Below are 24,361 nucleotides of genomic sequence, written 5' to 3' on the forward strand. Positions count from 1 at the left end.
ATTCCATTGTTGTCTGTGCATCTACTCTGACCTCTTCCATCCAACCTATCCTATTCGTGGGAATTGTTTTCCCTCATCAGACGACGACATGTCAGAGCACAGCTCCGGTCACGAAACGCCCGCCAGCAGCTCGTCTCGCCAGGATCTGGATGCAGACGATGGAAAGAAGAAGAAGAAGAAGGATGAAAGGAAGAAGAAGGAGAAGAAGACCAAAGGGAGGAAGAAGTCACTGGATTCTGTGGAGGACACAGAGAAGAAGACCAAAAAGAAAGGATTTGGCATCTTAAGGTAAGGAGATCTTCAGGTCCGAATACTTAACATCCCGAATTGATGTTTAACTAGTTTGTAACTTGTTGGCTTCCCCAGTTGAAAGCTCCCGTCATCAACAAAAATGACTTGACATGGACTTTCTGACAAATAGAACCTAATGAAGATGTAAACATTAGTTAAATATGTACATGAGCCCTGTTGCTGGTCGCTGGCTGACTGCAGATGGATTGAATAGCACTCACAAATTAACTTCTTTCCACTTGAGGCAATAGCTGACACTTTTAAACGAAACATTTTGTATTTCTGCAATTACAGTTCCAGAGTCAAATAAGGTGCTGACATTAGCTTCATCTCTTCATGCGTGTCCTGGCAGGAGTGAAGCATGTTAATTGGCACGGTGGTAATAAGTTTCCTATAAACGACTGATGGGAACATTAATGGATCCTAGAAGCACAAACCGAGCCAGTGTAATATGCTTTTATTCTGGTTTTCCAAGTTTAATTACATTTCTAAGTAATTAAACAGAGATCATATTAATTTTTCATTTTTATTTTATTAACCCATTGCAATCAAATTGGGGAATGTGCTGCCTTTTGTATATACACTGTTCAAAAAATTAAAGGAACACTTTGAAAACATATCGGATCTCAATGAAACGAAGTCATGCTGGGTATCTGCGCTGATGGATTAGGTAATGTGTCAGGAGTGAAAGGATGCCACATTGTTTGATGGCAATGAAAACTATCAACCTACAGTGGGCTGAATTCAAAGACACGGCAAAACTCAAAGTGAAAAGATGATGCAGCAGACTAAGTTTCATTGCAATTTCTTTGCAGCAACTCAAAATGGTGCTCAGTAGTTTGTATGGCCTCCGCGTGCTTGTATGCGTGCCTGACAAGGGGCATGGTCCTAATGACACGGCAGATAGTGTACTGGGGGATCTCAGAGCTCCTGGTAGACTCTAATGGTGTCGGATGGACACAAACATGTCCCAGAGATGATCAGTTGACGTCTATACAGGTCTGTATCTCCCCAGACCATCACTTATTCTTACGGGCAGCTTTCACGTCTGTCACATGTGTTCAGGGTGAACCAGCACTCATCTGTGAAAAGCACAGGGTGTCAGTCAGTGACCTGCCTATTCTGGTATTCTATGGAAAATTCGAATCAGGCCCCACGGTGCTGGACAGCGAGCAAAGGGACGACTAGAGGACGTCAGGCCAATCTCATGAAGTCTGTTTCTGATTGTTTGGTCAGAAAAATTCACACGAGCATCCTGCTGGAGGTCATTTTGTAGCTCTGGCAGTGCTCGTCCTGTTCCTCCTTGCAAAAAGAAGCAGATACTAGTCCTGCTGATGGGCCTTTTACGGCCCTTTCCAGCGCTTACAGACTGTGCTGGGAGACAGAGCAAACCTTCTGACAATGGCACATATTGATGTGCCATGCTGGAGGAGTTGGACTATCTGTGCAACCTCTGCAGGGTCCTATGCATCAGCTCATGGTACCAGGAGGGACACTGACCCTAGCAAAATGCAAAATTACTGAAAAAAAAAAGATGAGGAGGGAAAATGTTCAGTGATCACCAGTTAGCATTAGCCTAACTCTATAATAATAGTATTATCATTACAGCTTTAGCTGAAACAAAACCATTTAAAAGGCTTTGCTTTGATTTTTTTTAAATCAAATATTTTCTAATTTAAAAGAAAATTAACAGCTAGAACAAACCAGATAACTACTCCTAAAGCTCAAGCTATAGCATCGTCTGAAAGCATCATTACTTATATTGTTCTCTTTAAATTGAGCTGATTTTCATCTGTATTATTTTCTACTAGTCTTTTATTTTTAGGTTTGCCTGCTGGTTAAAACCAGATGTGCATTTTGTAGCTGTGAGGGAAACAGACATCAGGTGCATCCCTCCTGTAAACAGAAGAATCGATGGACAGAAGCAGCACTATGTCTTACTTTTCTTGGTTAAGTTTCAACAAATTACCTCTGCGAGCACAGCAGGATTACGGGATCTTGGATATTGGATGTGAACACAACCTTCTCAGTAATGGAGGGTATCCATTATTTCTCAATCCAAGCAAAGTTGCACAGTAGTGACCCAAACCGCTCGTCACCCCCCTTATCAACATGTCCCCATCGTGATTTGCGGTGGTCCAATCCCACCAGCTGCAATCCTTATCTATTGGCAGTGACACGGTGTGGTCAGTGTATCACTACACTTCCAACACTTGAGATTCAATTAGGCTGTGACGAGAGATAGCGCGAGCTGAGCGTTGGCCTACAGATGGCAGATAAGAATCCAATCGGCCACAGTGTCAAGGGCAGTAATGGAGGAGATGTTCACACGTTGAGCCCGGTAGGGGAGAGTCGAGCCGGGGCTGGGAAGGGCAAGATGAAGGACACACTTGGAGGAGGTACATGCAAGAGCACATGTCAGCTTGTAGTTGAGTGTAAAGCTGAAATCCACTTCGCCTAGAGCTGGATTTACCCAGGAAAGACAGTTTTGTTTCCTATTCTGCGCCACACACATTGTGTTTATATGAAGCTCTACACATGTGCTGCACAAGGACTCCTCGTTTTTCTGTTTGTACTTCTGCATTTGGATCCTCGCTTCTCTCTTCCTGCCTTGTGTATACTCTCCTTGTCTCTTTGCCTTTACTTGCCAATTTTCACTTATTTTTATTTCTCACAGTTCAAGTTCGGGTGTATCAGTAAAATGCATCTGTCATTGGGCTCGCACATCTCACTATGTCCACGCTCTTTTTTCCCCCCTCTTAATTTAACACAGTAGTCGGAAACAATCAAAACCAGCCTGCTGCTGGTCTCTTGCACAGACTTGGACTCCTCTTCTACCTCAACAATAGCCTGACTATTGTAAAAGCTTCCAGATTGTCGCGCCGCACACTCGCCCCTCTCTCTCGCGCTCTCCCTGGCCTTTATCCGTCCAGCTTGATTGTTATTGAACTTGAAATATGACTTAATTAGCTGGAGTATTGCACTGTTCAATCTGATTGCAGCTCTCAAATGTTATTTTACTCCAATGGCAGCATTAGGAAAAGGGCAAATTATAAACATATGACCTCAATTTACCACGGCAATGAAAGTGTGCACAACAACAGCTAGCACGACAAATGCTGGAAGCCGGCCCCGTCCTTCCAGTGGCCGTAAATATTTAATTTAGCTGCTGCATTGTTTGAAGAGCAAGTTGTTTTTGGCATTGGGTAGCAAACAGCTGGATATACGGTGACCTCTGGAAATCACATATTTGTTGTGGGAACATTTATTTTTTCTAAATTCATACATGATCCTCATTGTATTGTTTCATGGCCTTGCATTTAAAAGCCTAGATGTTGTTATTTTACATGAGTGCAGCAGTTTGCCTTAAGAAACGTGTTTGTTTAAGGTAAAAAAAATAAATTACATCATTTGATAAAACGGTGAATATCCTTTTGGAAAAATCCATGTAGTCTTTATTGAATCGAAATGCACACGATGGTAAATTGGCCAGCCAAGCAGCAGCCTTTCCTGTTTAACCCATTAACACCTAGTGTATCATTTGATACATACAGTTTTTGTGTGTTTTTGAGACGTCGACATCATCAGTGTGGTTTATTTTTCCACCATGAAGAACCAAAATAAGATGCACAATCAATTTTTAGCAGTCGATTACCAAAGATGCCAGATGTAGCAAATATGATACCAATTAAAACTAAAATATTCAAATTAATATTGGTTTTTTTTTTGTTTAATTTGTCAAAAAAGTTAAATAAACACTCCATTTTCCAAAAAATTGAATTTTATTTCGAGTTTCAGGTTTTAAAGAGGGCTTAAAATTCGTTTTTTGTAAGAATTGTTTCCTAGAGATGCTTTCAATGTAACAGTTCAGCACATTAATCGAGTCACTGAGCGCGACACAGTGGGAATGCTCCTTAACTCACCACATAATACTGTCATGATATGTTACCCACGATAATGCATGATATCAAAATTAGTGTAACTTAGATAGAAATGCACCTAAAAAGGTGTAAAACTGTAATTATGGATTCATTCACGTCATTGTGCTTTGAGTGTGTGTGTGTGTGTGTGTGTGTGTGTATTATTATTCAAATTTAATAGTCCAGTTATTCATTTAAGTAGGCGCTGATTTATTTCCCTCCTCTGTTTGCCAATCCCCCTGTGAATTTCTCTTTTTTCCCCCCTAAAGGTTCATTAATTTCCATTCATTTTACTGTAGACTCATTCATTTGATAAGCACCACCGTAGGGAGTTGTAAAATAGTGACTCCGTTAAGTCAGATTGGCAGGGGAATCTATTAAGCACCTGCATGTATATATTTCCACCAATTGCTGTGAAATTGGTGGAGCACATATTTTGTACCATTATTTGACAAAAAATAGTCACGATTTAGCATACGGTGGTCACAATATCCGATTTTCTCTTTATAGCTGTCATGGTGAGAGATATTCAAGGTATTATTGTGGTATTTAGAGTAAATCTGGGGGGAAATACCAATTATGCTATTGGTTAATTTAATTTCTAACTTTATTCTCATACACTTATTGCATATTAGAAGTGCATGGCCCATGCAAGGTCTCTAACTGTGCAATAGCATACAAACAGAACAATTATGCAGGTATTTTAGTAATTATTTGAGCATTATAGTCGCCACAGTGAGTCTTTTTTGTGCGTACAGTAAGCCGGGCCCGCTCTACAAGCCAGTTGTGATTTGATTTGAATCTCAGGGACTGCTGTGAAATCGACTTTGTAATGAAATTGCTTCCTGATTTCTGTTTCACTGTCAAATAGTCCAAACTGATTTGGACGTTTGCCAGTTTTTTTAATGGGTGGGGGGGTTAAAACAGAACTCCCATCGAATTAAACAAAGTGTCAAAAAAGACACACCGTCTTAAGGTTAAAGATGGAAGAGTGCGTTCTGCTTCCTGTATGTGTCCCTCCTGTTCTGGGCTCGGATGCGGTTTCTCCTCTTTTTCATCACCGTGCTCACAAAGCCCCATTCGCGTCTTGTCTCCCTGATTGCTAAATAAGCCAAGACAAATGGCAGTGCCCTTCAGACCTTCCTCAGTAGCGCTTGACTGCTCGTCTTGTCTGTATTCAGCAGACGGCAGTCTTTGCCCAGGACGTAGCCTCGGGGGCCGTGCTGCTGACAGACCGCGGAAAGACTAACACTAGGCTGCTCTTATGTTTTCTCTCAACGTCGCCGCCATATCTGCAGAACAAGACAGGTTAGCCTGGTCAGGAGTTTCAGATGTCCTTATCAGAAAAAGGATATTTATCTTCCACTTTTGGACTGTAATAAAACCTTTGCCTACAATATTATTTTTATCTCGAAGTAAAAGCTAGAGCTCCCTCCTCACCATTCCCCAAAGTGATATTTTTACAAGTTTCTCAGCCTTGGAAAGTTGCTGAGGGTGTTTGTTCTTGTGTGTACAGCTTGAACTGCTTGAGCTCAGACCCGGTCTTGTTTTCATGAAGGATTAGACATGTTATGGTTTTATCCAGCACGACTTAATCAGGAGGTCAGGGTTGTGTGCAACGCTCCCCGTTTCACTCCCAAGTGACATTCGGTCTGCACTGAAATGTGGATTTGTGTTTATACACAGATTCATGCAACTCCATCAGCTTGAGCGTTCATCACACCAGTCACCGGGTGTGTCATTGCTCAACTCCGCTGCCGGCCCTGCCGGGCACTGACACACGCCGTCTGTTTCGTGTCCCGTCAGTCACTCAGTCAGGATCAATGTGGAGCTGTCGCTATCAGCACGTCTCCTGCCGCCACCGCACGCAAACACCCCTCAACCCATTTAAGGGACATGAAAGTCGACGCTTCTGATCTGCTGTTTACAAATCCCACGTACGGCATCGTACAGTATATCCTCTCCCCCGCTCCTCTGTTTGCGGCGCAGAAGAAATCCGACAGTGACGCAAGCCAATTAGCTCCGTCCGTTCCGCTCTCATCCCATCGCGGAGCAGCAGAATGTGCGGGGTGGAAAAGGTAGTCACTGGTGGGCTGTGCTCTGCAAAACCAAAGTCTCGGTGTCAAACTGAAAGAGCTCGACGCTTGATGATTTCTGATGGATTACTGCTCTTATAAGTGCGCCTGTCTTCCTCCTCCTTGTTCCTCGAGCCTTTGCTCTTCCAATTTTAGTTTCCCGATGAGCCTTTTCTCCTCAGATTGTCCTCAAATGTCCTTTCTTTGTTCTGTTTTGCTTCACTTAGCTTTCTATGGTTGAGTATCTCTTTCCCAGTTCATTTCTCTCTGTCCTTGAGTGAACTATTGATTTAACTAAGCAACACTGGATAAAATTAGCTTCAGAGTCCTCGATGGATTCACTCGAGTTTCTAATTTTCTATTATCAAGTGTGCTAATGACTAGTGCGAGGTCCAAGAAACCTCCTGCCAGTTAAACAGAGGCAGGGCGTGTTATTCCTTTACTCTGAGGTTTCTGTGGACTGTTATTTTTTTCTGTTCCTGCTCTGGTATGAATGGTTGTCACTGCCCATCTGTTTATTTGAAAGAAACCAGGAAAGTAAGGCCGACCATCGGTGCGAAATAATAGTAATGTGGAGCACTGAAACAGGCCACAACAGTGCCGCAGTGACTTTAAACACCAAGTGACCTTAAGATCAGCAGGAAGGGAAAGGAATCTTGAATAGGCTGTACTTGTCAGCCGTGTTGGTAGGCATATCAAAATCCCTCTGACATGTTTGTGTGGGTGCCTCACAGCAGTGACTCTAAGCTGTGATGGGGTAAATCGGAGGTGCATTACCTAATCCCACCGTTGGGTTAATGCACTGCAGGTGGATTTCTTTGATCCAGCATCTCATCTGGCATTTAAGGGCTGCTAGCTGCGCTGATACAGAAAGGAGTCTGCACGACAGTATTTATTAATGTTAGTATTCCCTTTTGTAAAATATGCGTAAGGCCATATATTTTGCTCACAGGATATCTCTTGTGGATAAGCATTATCACTCCCTCTATTCATCTCTTTATCTTTCCATAAATAATGTATGCAAAACCACAAATCACTTTCTTTGCACACTTGACAGGCGTGGAACTCGCAGCTATCGCTTACTAATCAGGGCTGCCTTAAATACACGTTCCTAGGGAATGTAAAGCCTTGCAGAGTATATTCTCCCTGCTGTATACTTTGAGCAAAGGTTGGCTGAATTTAAATGAGAGAGTGCAACCGTGCATAGCTGAGGGCTCGCATTATTATTAAATCCTTTATTTAAACAGGTAATCTCATTGAAATCAGGGTGTCCTGTTTTTAAAGGAGACCTTTGCAAAGATAACATGAGAATGGACATTTTGAAATTTAGGAAAATCTTATTCAGGAGTGATGCTCATGCATAAAATCCTCAAATAAAATAAGAGAATGTAGTTTTCAAACTTTTGTATTTAATCCTATTTGTATGGAGCAAAGTATCTGAACCCAGTTGTAGAGTAAATAAGAGGTGCAGCTAGTGTTAGAACTTCCTGTGACTCGGCATTGTAAGTACTACATTTAAATCTTAACAAGGCAGCAGAGGTAATTGGGTAATTTTTAATAAACAAACATCAAGCAGCACTGCTCCCTTATGTTTGTTTAAGAGGACCATCTCAAATTTTTATATAAGATACAGTGGTTGGTAATAAAATGCAGCACCCTGTGGTAAATGGAATAAAGAATATTCAAGGTGGAGGAGGAAGCATATGTATAAATAGCATTACCATCAAGAAAGCACTCAGATTTCTGGAGTGTGTTCCACATGGGTCTTAAAAGTGAGTAAATAATTCTGAATTATTTATAATAATCAATAGTTTTTATTTTATGACCATGAAGATTTCAAAGGAGGCAGGATACTCTTAGGTCACCTGGTGAATAGCATCCCCTTATGTTTCTTTACCAGAGGCCAGAGAACAAGCGTACTGTTTTGATAGGTGAAATGCAGATGCTGGAAAGAGGATAGTACCTCAAATAACCATTTATTAAAGCCAAGGTATGCAGAAGAGCATCTCCACATTTCTGGATGCACAACACGTGCAACGACTACACCAGGTGTCACTCACAGCTAGACAGCTTCAGGCTGATATGAAGGCGACCATATTTCAATTTACCATTTGTTACAATCAAAGTATGCAGAAGAGCGTCTTTGCATCCGACCTTGAAGCAGGTGGGCTACAGCAGCAGAAGACCGCACTGAATGTCACTCTTGTCAGCTAAGAATGGGAAACTCCAGTTCACACAGGCTCACCAAATCGTCTCAAACTGGTTTCTTGAACATGGCGGTGTGGTCACAAATGGCCTCGGCAGTCACCAGATCTCAGATCACAGGCCAGGAACATGGTGGATGTGCAACCACAAATCTGCAGCAACTGTGTAATGACCAAAATCTCTGACGGAAAACCTTTTGAAAGCATCTTTGAGATCTGTCAGGAAGATTCTGATGGAATCATTTAATAGATTGTTTATCTAGTCAAGCATAACATTTCCAGTGGCATAGCATAAGCTGCTAAATCAAATGCTTTGCATAGGTTGTGAGGGGCTATGCGACGCACACATAACGCAGCTGTTATTGTGCTGTGACTTAATCAAAAGCCCAACTGCTCTGATTAAAACTGTTTGGAAATTTACCAGGGACTTATGGATTTTTACTAGGCAGGAGAATTTTGATATGGGTTTCGAATATTTGCATTTCTGGTAATGGTACGTTTATGTAAGGGAGGTACATGCAAATCTTTTGCAATTTTACCTGATGCAAGTTGTGCACTGTGATTAATTCAAAGCTGCAGTGAAGGAAAGAAAATCAGTCCTTGTATTTGCTTTGAGCTTTAGTTGTGAGTGGTGAGTAGAACAACCTGGAATTTAGAGAGTGTGTGTGTGTGTGTGTGTGTGTGTGTGTGTGTGTGTGTGTGTGTGTGTGTGTGTGTGTGTGGCATTAGTATTTGGATATGTTGGCCTCGTCATTTTGTTTTTTGTGTGTGTTCTTATGGTGACAAATGTCCAAATTTATTATACTCGGTCCCAGATATAAATACCAGCATGGTTCTTAAAGCTACACGCTATTACATTAAAATACTGCTAACAACAACCAGTGAATCACCCTCCATAGAGGAAAAAGCAGTCCTAAAATGACAGCTATTTCATTTTTCTTGTCATAATTCAGAATTGTGCTCAATTTGCTTCCGGTAAGTCTCCGGTCGCCCTACATATAAAAAGCTGCCAAGTACTTTTTACCGTTGTTGGAAATGAGCTTTCTCGCAGCAGAAGCAGCTTCCTGTACTTGGTACTGAGGCACAATTCTAATTTACAACTTTGCCATGGAAGCAAACAGACGCGGACGCTATCACTGTCGGCAGCTGGCGGGAAAACAAATTAACTTTTTTCCCTCCATTTCTCCCCTCCATTCAGCACGATGGGCAGCTTTTCCTGAAATGATGCGCAGGTTTATTGGTGTTGATGCGAGCTGTCAGTCAAATATCAGAGGGACAGGAAATTGACAGTGGAGATGATGAGGAAATCCTCATGCATATATATCAGCTGATAAAGGGGGCAGTCGCGACGCGCCTCCGCCGTTCCTTCCCGCCGTCCTCCTCGCTCCCTTTTTCTGTCGCTACAACGCTTCCCCTTGACTCGCCTTCCCCTTGAAATCTCCCCTTCTCTTCTCACACGAAAAGCTTTTTATGTTTCTTGTTTTTCATAGCCCGGCTACACCTGCCTCCAACCAGAGCGTTTTGGCTCAGAGCCGCTCTCTCTCCCTCTCTTATTTACAGCTCTGGTGTTGGGCGGGTAGGGGAGGGGTGAGGCGAGGATGCCGACTCACTCCTTTGCAGCTTGACCGTGAAGGAGCTCCAGTGGAGCAGTTGAGGAATTAATTACTTTATTTACAGGCTTCTGAACAACTTGTTTACCTCCAGATTTTCCCTGGGAAGTTTGGAGGCCACCGGGTGTATACTCTTTTATTCAGATAAGTTTTTTTTATTATTCATTAGTATGTTACACCCTATGTTACATAAGAAGCAATCTTCAGAGAACTAATTACTCTATAATGTTCTCTGCAGTTCTGCCAGCCAATAGAGTTGCTGTCACTGTTTTCAAATAGCTGTGTTCTCATTAGGAGCGAAGCCCTATTTTTCTTTTTTCTTTCTTTCGACTGGTAAAGTCTGAGTGAGTCATCCGGCTCAGGAACACAATACCTACATTTGTCCTGAGAAATATTGGCCACACGGTAATTACAAAATGAGACAGTGAGACGAGGCTTCCATTTGCGTTGATCGCTTTCACGATCCATCAGTCCCCGTCGAGTTATGACATTTGAATTGACCCCGAGGGACGGGCCTTTCGAAGCACAGACGCATTCGTATCATCCAGACGGCTCAGCGGCATCTCACCAGCCAGCTGCCCATCACTCACCGGCCAATTAAAGGTCTCAACGAGGCCACAGGAAACAGTCACGACCAATTAGCATGTGATCTTACCAACTCCTGGACGTACATGTGTTCAAAGCATCGGGCGCCAGGAAGTGATTACACCTCCACTGGCGGTTATGTCCTCTCCAGCCATGCCATGTGTGATGGATGGACTTCCTCTGTCATTTAATGTGCTAATGACAGACACATTCAAGAACACACAAGCGCACAAGTATTCCTCTTTACTTGAGGGTTTCCTTATTCCCCTCTACCGTGTATCTCCCACTAAAATACACTCAGAGCACGACCTCTGCTTTGCACACCAAGAAGGTTAAGTGTTTCTTCTATGAGGATGTGTGAAGGGCCGGAGGAGCCAGTAGTCTAACCTTTCTCAGTCTGCCAGTGGCTCTCATGTGGAGTCACGGTGACCTAGCCTTTTTTTTGCTTCCAAGCCTGCAGCTGGAAAATGTGAAGAATTTCTATGATTCACAAAGTTCACAGGTGGTTTCCAGGAGTATTAAAACAGATTTTTCACTTTCATCCAGGTTTAAAGCATCCGGAACTTTTCAAAATGAGTTTAAATCTATGTATGTGTGTGTTCTTCTGTTGCCTAGGCCAGTAAAAGCCAGGTTTCAGACCACTGGCCAAATCAGGCCAAATAGAGTACTTTTGTAGATTTTCATCTAAATCTATCATCCTGTCAGAAACTTTGTCTTCTTTACCTACTATGGTGAACCTGAAACCTAAGACATACTGTAAACGTTTGAAACATTCCTAAGAGATTCTGGTCCATGTTGACATCATAGCATCACACAGTTGCAGGGGTGGCATCTGGTGTGGTCTTCTTCTGCTGTAGCGTGTCTGCTACAAGGTATGATGCATTCAGAGGTGCTCTTCTGCGTACCTTGGTTGCAATGAGTGGCTATTTGAGTTACATTTTCGATTTAAGTCACTTAAATCACCTTTCTTCCCCATTCTGATGCTCAGTTTGAACCACAACATCCACAGTTATGATTTTAAAAATGACTCTACCTGTTAAAATAATCCACAGAACTTTAAACCAAAAACATGAAAGGAAAATAACCAAGTGATATGGTTAGTTCTTATTTGTAGTTTGTGTGAACTGACCATCTAAACCAGTGATTCTAGTCAGATTAAGTGCAGTATTATGCAAACCAAGCAAGATAAAGGCTTTGTGATCGTGTATGCTAATGTGCCTAGCTTTCATTATCTTAATCTGTTTATATCTCATTGCATGTGTGCGTGCATCCATGCATGCGTGTGTGTGATGTGTGCAACCAGGGCTGGACTGGGACAAAAAATCGGCCCGGGCATTTTGACTAGAGACCGGCCCACCAGGATAAAGATTGAAAATGTGACGTCATTCAGGGGCAAAACCGCAAAGGATTCTGGGAACTTGTGGCAAGAGGTACTAGCGCACGCAGGCTTTCAATTGAACTCAGTTACACAGCGATAAAAAGAAACCCAAAAAATGGCAAGAAGCTGTTGTATTATTAACTGCAATAGCTGGTCGCATGACAGCCACGGGAAGCCGACGGGTAAAGAGATCTTTTTTTTTTACGTCGTTGAAGAGAAATTTTTTAAGCCATGTTTCCGAAGTAAGAGCCGACGGATGGTCTGGATATACCAAATATAATGTCTCAGAACACTCCAGCTCACATGTTAGTCTGCTCCAAGCATTCCCACAAAGGTCAGAGTTTTGTAGTAGTTAATACGTCATTTTTCTTAACATAATTGGTGATATACAGTGGGGCAAAAAAGTATTTAGTCAGCCACCGATTGTGCAAGTTCCCCCACTTAAAATGATGACAGAGGTCAGTAATTTGCACCAGAGGTACACTTCAACTGTGAGAGACAGAATGTGAAAAAAAAATCCATGAATTCACATGGTAGGATTTGTAAAGAATTTATTCGTAAATTAGGGTGGAAAATAAGTATTTGGTCACCTCAAACATGGAAAATCTCTGGCTCTCACAGACCTGTAACGTCTTCTGTAAGAAGCTTTTCTGTCCCCCACTCGTTACCTGTATGAATGGCACCTGTTTGAACTCATCATCTGTATAAAAGACACCTGTCCACAGCCTCAAACAGTCAGACTCCAAACTCCGCCATGGCCAAGACCAAAGAGCTTTCGAAGGACACCAGGAAAAGTATTGTAGACCTGCACCAGACTGGGAAGAGTGAATCTACAATAGGCAAGCAGCTTGGTGTGAAAAAATCAACTGTGGGAGCAATCATCAGAAAATGGAAGACATACAAGACCACTGATAATCTCCCACGATCTGGGGCAAGATCTCATCCCGTGGGGTCAAAATGATCATGAGAACGGTGAGCAAAGATCCCAGAACCACACGGGGGGACCTGGTGAATGACCTGCAGAGAGCTGGGACCAAAGTAACAAAGGTCACCATCAGTAACACACTACAACGGCAGGGAATCAAATCCCGCAGTGCCAGACGTGTTCCACTGCTGAAGCCAGTGCATGTCCAGGCCCGTCTGAAGTTTGCCAGAGAGCACATGGATGATACAGCAGAGGATTGGGAGAATGTCATGTGGTCAGATGAAACCAAAGTAGAACTTTTTGGTATAAACTCAACTCGTCGTGTTTGGAGGACGAAGAATACTGAGTTGCATCCCAAGAACACCATACCTACTGTGAAGCATGGGGGTGGAAACATCATGCTATGGGGCTGTTTTTCTGCCAAGGGGACAGGACGACTGATCCGTGTTAAGGACAGAATGAATGGGGCCGTGTATCATGAGATTTTGAGCCAAAACCTCCTTCCATCAGTGAGAACTTTGAAGATGACACGAGGCTGGGTCTTCCAACATGACAATGATCCAAAACACACTGCCCGGGCAACAAAGGAGTGGCTCCGTAAGAAGCATTTGAAAGTCCTGGAGTGGCCTAGCCAGTCTCCAGACCTCAACCCCATAGAAAATCTGTGGCGGGAGTTGAAAGTCCGTGTTGCTCGGCGACAGCCCCAAAACATCACTGCTCTCGAGAAGATCTGCATGGAGGAATGGGCCAAAATACCAGCTACTGTGTGTGCAAACCTGGTAAAGACCTATAGTAAACGTTTGACCTCTGTTATTGCCAACAAAGGTTATGTTACAAAGTATTGAGTTGTATTTTTGTTATTGACCAAATACTTATTTTCCACCCTGATTTACGAATAAATTCTTTACAAATCCTACCATGTGGATTCATGGATTTTTTTTTTCACATTCTGTCTCTCACAGTTGAAGTGTACCTCTGGTGCAAATTACTGACCTCTGTCATCATTTTAGGTGGGGGAACTTGCACAATCGGTGGCTGACTAAATACTTTTTTGCCCCACTGTAGGTTACAAGGAAGTCTGGCGCTGAACAGAAATTGTCGCGCTATGCTCCTTTGTTTATTGTGCATAAATAGTGAATTGTCTTGACACAATATTGTGTTTCGCTTCTGTTATTATGGTACATTGACAAAAACATATACTTTTATTCACAGGATAAAACAGGTTTTTGTATCACTAATTGTCCAGTGCGATTAAAACATACAATATTATTGTCACTGCTACATTTCTGTAATGCTACCAGAAATTATTTCCACTACTAATTAATTAACGTTGAGCTCAAAGGTTATATTAATAAACGGTTAACGAATGTGTATTTATGACGACGATTTGTGAGACTGGTAAACTTATGATACGTACGATGGTCTTTACTTTCTACACGGTGCATTTCAAGGTCCTGTACCCATCCGTCGGTAAACTGTACCTGGGCTTGTTGCAGTGACCTGAAGTTACTAAACTTCATGAGTGTATGCACTCACTCCAAGAACCGTGTAATTATAAATATGAGCGTGGTGAAAGTTGGGCAGCACGCTGACGTCTTTTGTCCACTCTGTGTGCTCCTAAGGGTCTGACCCTTTCACTCCTTTGATTTTTTCCTCGTATTTTTCTTTGTCTTTTCGTCGAGTCTGTCTTTGTACGGACCGGCATTGTTCTCCTTTTGTTTTGTACATTCCTTTTTTGTGCGGCAAAGAAAAAACAAGAAGGTATTGGAACCGGAGAATGAACGTTTTGCGGTACTGCAAACGCTTGCATTTGATGCGGTACTTGGATTGTTTTGCCACGAGTTCCCGGCATGCAATGCGCGAAAATCACGTGATTGCTAAACAAGGGGGAGGGTGCATCCAGCCTCCTCGGCTGTAATTGGTCCAGCCCAGAGTCGATCATGACCAATTGGCCAATCCAACACCTTTCATTATATATACCCTTCCTAAAAAAAAAAAAAATCCATCGGCCCATAAAAACAAAAAATCGCCAGCGGCCCACCGGCCAGTCCAGCTATGTGTGCAACAAAGAGTGGAGAGGTCAGTGCACTGGCTGAATGTACTGCCCAGACAATGGCCGAGTATGAAAAGGAGGCATATAGCCCAGTGGTCTTGTTAAATATGAATGGTTTCCCTGACAGAAGTGGGGAGCGAAATAAAAGACAAATTGCTGGGGGGGACAGATTTTATGTGGAATTGCTAAAATATGCCACATATCAGAATGCAAACAATTAAAGGGACGCCCATATTTCACCAGGCAGCCCCTGGACGGCGCAGCACTCCAGCACTTTACACTCCATCTCCTCTGTTTGCTCTCCCTTCATCCTTTTCCCTTTTACTTTTGCTTGCATCCCTTCTCACTCTTTTTTTTCTTTCTTTTCTTCTTCTTCTTCATCTTTTTCTTGGACAACCCTTCCTTTCTCAGTCCTTTCCTATTTCCTTCTATCCTAGCACCTTCTTCCCGCCCTCTCTTCATCACTTATTGTCTGACTGAAGCATCAGTGCTTGAAGGACCGGCCAGGCGTTGATTAAGACAAGCTTTCCATATGCTTTCTGCTCCCTTGAGAGCAACTTGCTGTGCGTTCATACCTGCCTGCCTCGATCCTCTCTCCTTTAGGTGTTAAATTACTCTCATTTGAAGAGGAAATTTGGCGGCACCTCCTCCTCTTGCGTTACAGCTTGTTGACGACACCGTAGTTTCTTTGACATTGCGAAGTAGCAAAACGTTCTCATGCAAGAGTCAGTTTACTGGCTTGCTTTTGGTCCGTAAGTCCTACTGAGCTTTTATTCTCCTTTGCTACATGCTGTGCCCTTCCTCACTCCATGATCTTTGAATTATCTTCTGCTGTGATGCTCAGCTAAAGTACTTTAAAGAACTGAATATTAAGATAGCTTATACCCTCTACTTGTATCTTCCTCCCTACATTATTAATGCCTTCTAAATGAAGCTGTTTTAACTACGATTAGCACTTGGGTGGATCTAGCTACAGATTCATCCCAGTCCTATCGGCGCTTGTATCCGGCATCAATGGAAGCTGATTTGGGCCAAATTGCTGGTGTACTGTGCAGGGCATATGGAGGGAAAGTCAGATAAATAGATTTAATTATGCCCGGTGGGGAAAGCTCATGGCCTGCTGGCTGTTTTCATTATCGAGCAAAGGTGGGACTCTCTTCAGAGAGGCCTGGATTGGCTGGCCTAGCTGTCTGCCAAAAGCCAGCTTCCAGCGGCCTGACGTGACCTCGTCGTTGGGCGGCAGTCCACTTGTAGCCCGATCCTCACTTCCACAAGGAAACCACACCAATTTTAAAGAGCACTTGTTGTCTATTTTTTGCCCTCAGTGCTATTCTGTCTATTGGAAGCCTGAAATATTTTCCGACGGGTCTCACTGTTGAGCAGTGCCACTTCGCCAGAACAGGAGAAGAAGGCACCGTGTTACATCACGGCTCTGTTAATCTCCTCCCCCCCCTCTTCCCATCTCTCCTGTTTCTCTCTCTCCGTCTGCTTCTCAGTTTGTTTCTCTTTCACTCGCCTCATATCTTTCCCCTCCTTTACTTTCTTTACTGAAAACTCCACTGAGATATGTGCACTCTTCTCCAAATACATACAGAGCAATCTAATTACTGCGATAACATTTCTGCTTGGCTGATTAACTGTTCTCCCTGTGCCTCTGAACGCAGCTGCATTCCCTCTATATATTCCTAAGCTCCTTATTCCTCCCCAGCCGAGCTGCACTTTCACAGGAGCTTTGGCTAACACATCCATCCCTCGTCTTCTCTTTCACTTTTTCTCGTCTTTCTCTCTTTCTTCTCTGCCTCCTTCTTGTTCGCTTATTCTCCCAGGCAGATGGGCTATTTAGCCAGCTCTCACTTTTTCTGGTTTGCTCATTTAATTCCTCTTTTCTTACTTACTCATTGTTTTTTTTTTTCCCTGCCTTTCTCTTGCTTTCTTTTCTCTTTTTATCCACTCTGCTTCTTTATACCTTGCTCTTATTCTCCAGGGCGAATAGGATTTGGCCAGTTTTCTCACTTGCTCTGAGCTATCTGCAGCCTCGTTATTGAAAAGGACATAACAAGCCTGTTGCAAGAAATCATTATTTTTTGTGGTAACACGCTACGAGTCAACACAGACTAGAAAACAATGCATGCTATGCATGTGATGGTTTTACCATCACGTATAAGTGGCATTGTTCACATGCTCGCCTGTTTACAGAAGGATTTTAATAGTGTACCAGCCAGATGGCAGATCACTCCACAACACAGGATTATTGTTATGTGTTAACAAAATCTTTTTTCAGTCAGAAATCTTTGAGGATATTCAGACGTTAAGGTTAAAGTATGGAAGCAGTTATCGTAGAGATACACACTATGAAGAAGAACAGGGATGAGCACATGTTTACAGGACATAAGTTGCCTCATTCTGAAGTTTGTCCTCTGACAAAAAGTCTTTTCTACCCTTTATTCTTCCTTCCATGTAGCATAGCGCAGTAATATATCCTTTACTTCCCTCCAAGACAGATAAAAGAAGCCCGACTAGCCTTGGAGCCTCAATTGATGCAGTATCAAATATAATGTCAAATAAGTCCTCCCCTGTAAAGGCTCCTCCAACCTTTTTTCACCTCAAAGACAGACAGAACTAATGCAAAGAGCCTCAATCAGCTGATCTCAGTGTCAGACGACATCAGCTGATGGCTCCGCTGAGACCCTTACAATCATCCAATCGATGTATCTCAGATAGGACTCCATTTAACAAGCCGCTTTGCAACCCACCTTCACCCCATAAACGTTGCACTGACAAAGATTTTCAGTCTCAGAATGTGCAAAGCCAACAGTCCAGAGGTGCCATAGTTACATACTAACATATGTTGGTAGAGACAAAAATGCATCGCATCAGGTTTAGCGTCTTATTATTTGCTGCTAGTATTATTTAGGGTCAGTTTTAAGCCTGTGCCTCTCTTGTGTCCTGATATTTCCGTTGGCATGTTTGTGACTTCTGCTTGAGGTCTCCAGCTTGATGTTTTTGGGCTGTTCCAATCTCGACTTCAAACTGGAGAGAATGCGGTTCTTGTGTTCAGGCTTCTAAGGAGCAGGACTTATTTCAATGAGGCCTCTGTTACGCAGTCATAGAGATCAGTCGGTGACCCTGTAGCAACCCTCAGTCACTAGAGAAAAATGTGCATTCTCCAGCCGGTTGGTGAGTGGTTGCTGGCTTTTGCAAGTTGAAGTTGGTTGTGGAGAGGGAGTTTCACCAAAGACCTAAAATTTTATTATATTTGCTCTCCGAGCTGTAGTGAATTTTAAAAAAGTGCGACGCAAGCTGTAAAAGGAAATAGTTTCATTTTAAGCTAAAAGTTTCACCTTTTGAAACATGTTAGTTTCAGCGGTAAGGGACAACTTTTAACACCTTTTCAAGGGAAATATTCTCCGTTTTCATTTGCATCACACTCTTTATAGTCATGCAACCACTCAGCAGGTAGTTGGCAAGTGTTTGCAGAAAAGCTGCCGTCTTCTTTCTTTAACTATGGGTGTTTGCTAGAAGCCAAAGCAATCGCAATGAGGTTATCAGTGCAATATTGTATACTTTCTTATGATAGATGTTATCTTGCAACAGCCAGCAACGTCCTGCAGCTACTCGCCAACCAGTTGGGGAAAACTCATTTTTTCCCTAACAACCAGCAGTTACCAGGGGCCCATGCGACCAGATCCTAAGAAAAAGGATTTGCTGAAGTTGAAGCAAAAAGTATTATTTGTCGAGCTATAATGATTAAACTTGTTCATTTATTTACTTGACTTTACCAGACTTGAATTTTTAATGTTTAACTTTACTCGTTTTACCCATTTTGTTCTGTTCCAGTGGGTTCTTTCATTATCAGAATGTTTCCATTTGCTTTTATCGCTGTAAATCTTGATTGTTTGTTTTATACAGATATTGTATTAGTAGTTTTTCTTCCTTTCTTCTGGACTCATTTAGTTGTTTTTATCTTCCTTGCTCCTCTTCTCTCTTTAATCTGTTTCCTCTGTAGACAGAATGCTAAACCACCTTTGTCGCAGTGATGAGCCGCAGCGCTCTGCCGTTGTGTGTGTGATGCTTTAGCGTGTCTCTGTGTGAGCGTGTGCGCGCGCGCTTCAACTCAAATGTGGAATGGCAAGGTGTTCACAAGTATCATCAAGCCTGCAAGCGTGTGAGCACACACACGTAATGTGCACATGCACACGCGTCAATTAAATCCTTGTCCTCCTTGTGAAAACATGGCTTCCTCCACACGGGCCCACACACACACCCACGGTGCTAGCAGACAGCATTCTCACATCCCTCGTTATGCCTGCCGATAACCAACCACCCACTGGCTCCCTGTTGCACCACGTTAGGAAAGCTTATTAAGATTACACACAACTGCACACCATCAGAGTTGTTGTCACAATTGCAGAGAACAAAGAAGCCTTAATGCTGAGAATGGAAGTAAAGAGATGATTTTATTTAAACGGAAAACGTTAAGATCTAAAGCTGCTCTAAATGAGATTTCTAGTTTGTTGCAGTAATTTGAGATAGATGTTAAAGAAATCCTATATAACGATTTATCCGATGGAGCAAGCTCTTTTTGCTCCCTTTGGCCCTTTTCCTCCATCCTAGAGCTTTAATTGCACAGGTCAGGTTGGTGACATCACCACCCAGGATAGCTGTGATCCTAGTGTTACATATAGAGCCTCATTAGAGGATGGCTAACTGAGCTCTTACGCCTCTTCCCCCTCTCTTCCACAGTAATGAGAATGACAGTTGCTGTAGTAATTACAGTCACTATAGTTTCTTACCAGCTGAGATTCTGGCGCACCTAGCTGACTGCTTTTGGTCCGAATTAGGGTGTCAGTTTTGCAAAGTGCACTAGTCATCATCTGTTATGCCTGACTAAGGTTTTTCACATGAAATTTAGGGAAACCATAAGAAGAAGTAAAAAGAGGAAAGTTTTTGGTGCATAAATATACAATTATTTATAGGATTTCCAAATAACAAAAGGAAAATCAGCCAATATTCCCCAAAGTATTTGCCTGTCTGTCTTCACACACGTTTTAAACATGATGGCAGCCCTCCCTTTGCAGCTATAACAGCTTTAACTCTTCTGGTTTCCACAAGGCTTAGGAGTGTTTATGGGAATCTTTGGCGATTCCTAGAGAAATGCATTTGTGAGGTCAGACAATGATGTTGGAGGTGAAGGCCTGACTCACAGTCTCTGCTCTAATTCATCCCAAAGCTGTTCTATCGGGTTAAGGTCAGGACTCCGTGCAGGCCAGTCAAGTTCTTCCACACCAAATGTGCTCATCCATGTCTTTACAGACCTCGCTTTGTGTACTGGTGTGCAGTCATGTCGGAACAGGAAGGGGCCATCCCCAAACTGTTCCCACAAAGTTGGGAGCATGAACTTGTCCAGTATGTCTTGCTGAACCATGAGTTAATTTCACTGCAACGTTTGTCCAAATTAGGATGCTGCAAAGTGGAGAAGAAGAAGAAAAAAAGAGGAAAGGCCTTTGTGAAGCATTAGCTGTTTGTCAAAGAAAACCAACTTTTTAAGACAAACATTTCAAAATTACTCCATGACAAATATACCGTACTTTATATATAGTGACAAACAGGCAACATCATCTCCTCTCACCGTCCCAGGCCTGCCAAGGTGATCCCAGGGCGGCTGTGGGAGCGGCGGGTTAATAATGACAACGACATCCTAATAATGGTTCCCAGTAACTCCTGTGTCAGTGGGGAGTGTATTAAATGGGACACCAGAGCAGCCTGACTCACAAGGACCCCCTACTTTTCTCTAATGAGAGTTTGATGGAGTGGTTGTGTAGGTAGATAATGCTAAGTTAATGAGATGTCCTATTCCATGAGACTGTTTGCAGTTCCCTGCAGAGTTACTGTGTGTTCGTTACCTCTGTTGATGTATATGCTGTCTTCTTTAGTGTGTGCAGCCGCTTACCTGTTTTTTGTGAACAATCTGTTTATTTCTAGTTTACTGCTGTGTGTGTGTGTGTGTGTGTGTCTCTGTGTCTGTGTTATTTGTGCTCATAGAGCTTTTCTTTTTTTTTTTTTTTTTTGTAGGTTCTTTGTCTTTAAATGTGCTGGTGCATTTTCACATTTTTATCCAGCTTCATTCTCGCACGCAACAGGAAATTAACTGTCACATTTCAGAACCAGTGACAGAGCAAAACCGGCGCTATACAGAGGAAGCTTAAAAAAACAAACCACAACAAAAAAAGAAAGTAATTAAAAAACAGAGAGAGAGAAAAGAGAAGCAGACATTAGTTTCATAGCAATAGGGAAACGATGGGGGGATGTTTGGTGATGAACAACGCATAAGGTGATGGGAAAGGTAGACGTCTCTAATTGGGAGTCCCACCCCTGTTCTGTGCCACCCTCTTTCTTTTTCTTTCCATCTTTTCTCAGACAATACAGTGAGAAGAAGAAGCTTTCCTAATTAATGCAGATATAATGATGGGTCCAACTGAGGACCTCTGCCCCCTCAGAATGTTGATTAAGGCGCTGTGTGTGTGTGTGTGTGTGTGTGTGTGTGTGTGTGTGTGTGTGTGTGTGTGTGAAGGCGGGCTGGGAGGGGTGGGGGTGTGAATCTAGCAAACAGCTCGGCCGACTAAACCTGGGATTTTGGATAATCATATATTTATGTGTAATATAATTATATGTCCACTGATGCATAGAAGATGAACAGCGCTGATATTTCTTTTCTGACGATGCTGATTTTTATATGGTTATCGCTGAGGTAATTGCTAGTCTGCTTTTGGCTCCTGCATAATGTGGGAGTGCTTAGAAAATCAAAATCAAAATAGTTCCAAGTAAAAAAAAAAAAAAAAATCTGTAGGGTAGAAAAAAGATGCTGCAGCAGCGCCCACACTGTTTCTGTGGCAAGTGATCTCTAGGAAGAGAGGTGGAAAAACATTACAGCAGCAGGGGCTTAGCATCCGCGATATCGCCGAAAGAAAAATAAAAATAAAACACGGATGTTGCAGATGACAGATTTTAAACTTCCCAAAACAGCTCAAAGATCAGTGTGAAACTCTGCCAGTGTTGCTTAAAGGGGAACGCTAGATATTTTGCACATCAGGCTCAGTTTACCCGCCACGGCTCCAGCTGCTCTGCCTCTGAATACTGCAGTGTAATGCCTTCCATGACTTTTGTCGAGTCAAGGAGATAATGGGCTCTGCCCTACAGATCCTTCATAGCCACATGTGTTTCCACTTATTCTGGTCGATTAGACCCCTGCTCCGCTTAGGCTGAATAGAACAACACTGAAGTTGCACGAGGTCACTCCTTTTCTTGACCTAATATAAATGACAAACATGGAATTTGTTCCAAGCTACAGGTGTGACAAATTACTGGTCCTTGAGAAGAGGTCGAGTCAGCCAAAAATCACTATTACAGATGGTGCTGAGTTTCACAGATGAAAGCAGTTTACCAAGCAGTAGTAAAACAATCCTACGTAAATTAATTCAGTTCACTTCACCTCAGGTTTATTTATGTAGTGCCAAATCCCAACAACTGTTGCTTCAAGGTCCTTTACACTGCAAGTTAAAGACCCTGCAGCATTCAGTAGCTGTGAGCAACAACTAGGTGATGGTGAGAAGGAAAAACTCCCTTTTAATAGGAAGAAACCTCCACCAGAACCAGGTTTAGGGAGTTGCGGTCTTCTGGTGTGATCCGTTAAGGCAAAGGTGTCAAACTCCAGGCCTCGAGGGCCGGTATCCTGCAGGTTTTAGATGTGTCCTTGATCCAACACAGCTGATTTAAATGGCTAAATGACCTCCTCCACATGTCTTGAAGTTCTCCAGAAGCCTGGTAACGAACTAATCATTTGATTCAGGTGTGTTGACCCAGGGTGATATCTAAAACCTGCAGGACACCAGCCCTCGAGGCCTGGAGTTCAACACCCCTGGGTTAAGGTGTGAGGGGAAAGAGGAAAGAATAAAGGATGTGTATGTAGATAAAACATAGAATGTGGGAGAAGGAAAAACCCCTGGGGAGTGAAAAGAGGTGAGTCACAGGAAGTTCTGAGCCTGTAGCAGCATAATTATGGGATGGTTCAGGGTCACCTGATCCAGACCCAACTGTAAGCTTTATCAAAAAACTGAATATTTAGTTAATTAAGTTTAATCTTAGTACTCTTTTATTAGTTTTATACAAGGTCCAATCTGAAATTCTGCACTTAAACAAATGCAAATCCTACTTGATTAAATGTGGCCGCTGGCACTTGTGCTATTTTTAAGATTAGTCCCGTTCGGACCACATGTACATTCACATCTCCACTGAGAGCTGGATCAACCCCAGTGTGTCAGAGTGGCTACATTTTACCTTGAATTTCATGCTATACATGAGGAAGGTTGTCCCTCAGTTGCATCAGTATGTTACAGCACAAGTCAGTGTTGACAGTCTGACTCTGGGGAGTTGAAATGCTCATTTGGATCACTCCTCAGTATAGTGCACCATTGAAGGCCCAGTAGGATGTGTTTGCTACTGATTGGATCGCTAAATTTTAACAGAGCTAATGTGAGAGTCCTGTCCAGAGACTGAATTAGTGGTGAAGGCAGGTTACGTGGACAAAAGCTGCAATATTCTGATTAAAGAGTGGCATGTTTATGTGCTAGGAATTAGCATAGCAGTGCTTATCGAGGCCATCTGTGTGTGCTGTAGGAAACCGGCTTTATGGCTGTTTAGAATGATAAAGCTCATAAAAAACAAAAAAATGTTACACGAGCACAAAGAAATATCAATCGAGTTGAGTTTAAATGTCATGTTAAAGTAGGTAATCCTATGAGTTTACGACCTCGTGAGTACAAACTGTGCATATCAAAAGAAAATGATTTGATTTGGCGTCTCTATTTTCATCTTTCACAGTAAAACTCGAGCAATGTGAATATCTGACCTGCTTTTGGCAGCAGTCACCCACACAGGTACAAGTGAAGCGGGTAGATTAGCTAAAAAACAACTCTAATTGGTTTGCAGGATGGTGCCAGGCCAATGTGGCATCCCTGTCCAGGTTTCCACTTGGCCAGGCCAGCGGCCAGCGGGTTACCATTCAGGCCACGTATCTGCCTGTAGCAGTAATGAGAAGTGCCTCACTGTTAATGAGATAAACACAGACATTAGATTGGCTCAGCGGGAGCTCAGAGGGAAGGAGAGGGTGAGAGAGAAAAAGAGAAGCGGGTTGGCGGGTGAGGCGGAGGCGGCGAGAGAAAGAGAGCGAAAAAGAGCGAGGGAGAGGGTGGCGGGCTCGGCGAGAACGACGATGTGAAAGAGAGGTGGAAGAATATGAAATATTTAGAGCAAAAGGCTCAGTT

General features: G+C 42.8%; 1 protein-coding gene across 2 annotated transcripts in view; it reads left to right on the top strand.

The window, feature by feature from the left end:
- Window positions 1-24,361, top strand: part of LOC147302420 (partitioning defective 3 homolog B-like) — a 200,050-nt gene that overhangs the window by 115,998 nt on the left and 59,691 nt on the right. For both annotated transcript variants that reach the window (XM_086282053.1, XM_086282054.1), the window contains exon 19: window positions 81-288. In XM_086282053.1, the coding sequence (XP_086138179.1) occupies window positions 81-288 (208 nt within the window). The remainder of the gene's footprint in view (window positions 1-80; window positions 289-24,361) is intronic.

This window comes from Aulonocara sp. 'chitande type north' Nkhata Bay, linkage group LG23 (genome assembly GCF_057382095.1).
Source record: "Aulonocara sp. 'chitande type north' Nkhata Bay isolate Kocher_YH1m ecotype deep benthic linkage group LG23, A_spYH_male_GT1.1, whole genome shotgun sequence".
Classification (NCBI taxonomy): Eukaryota; Metazoa; Chordata; class Actinopteri; order Cichliformes; family Cichlidae; genus Aulonocara; species Aulonocara sp. 'chitande type north' Nkhata Bay.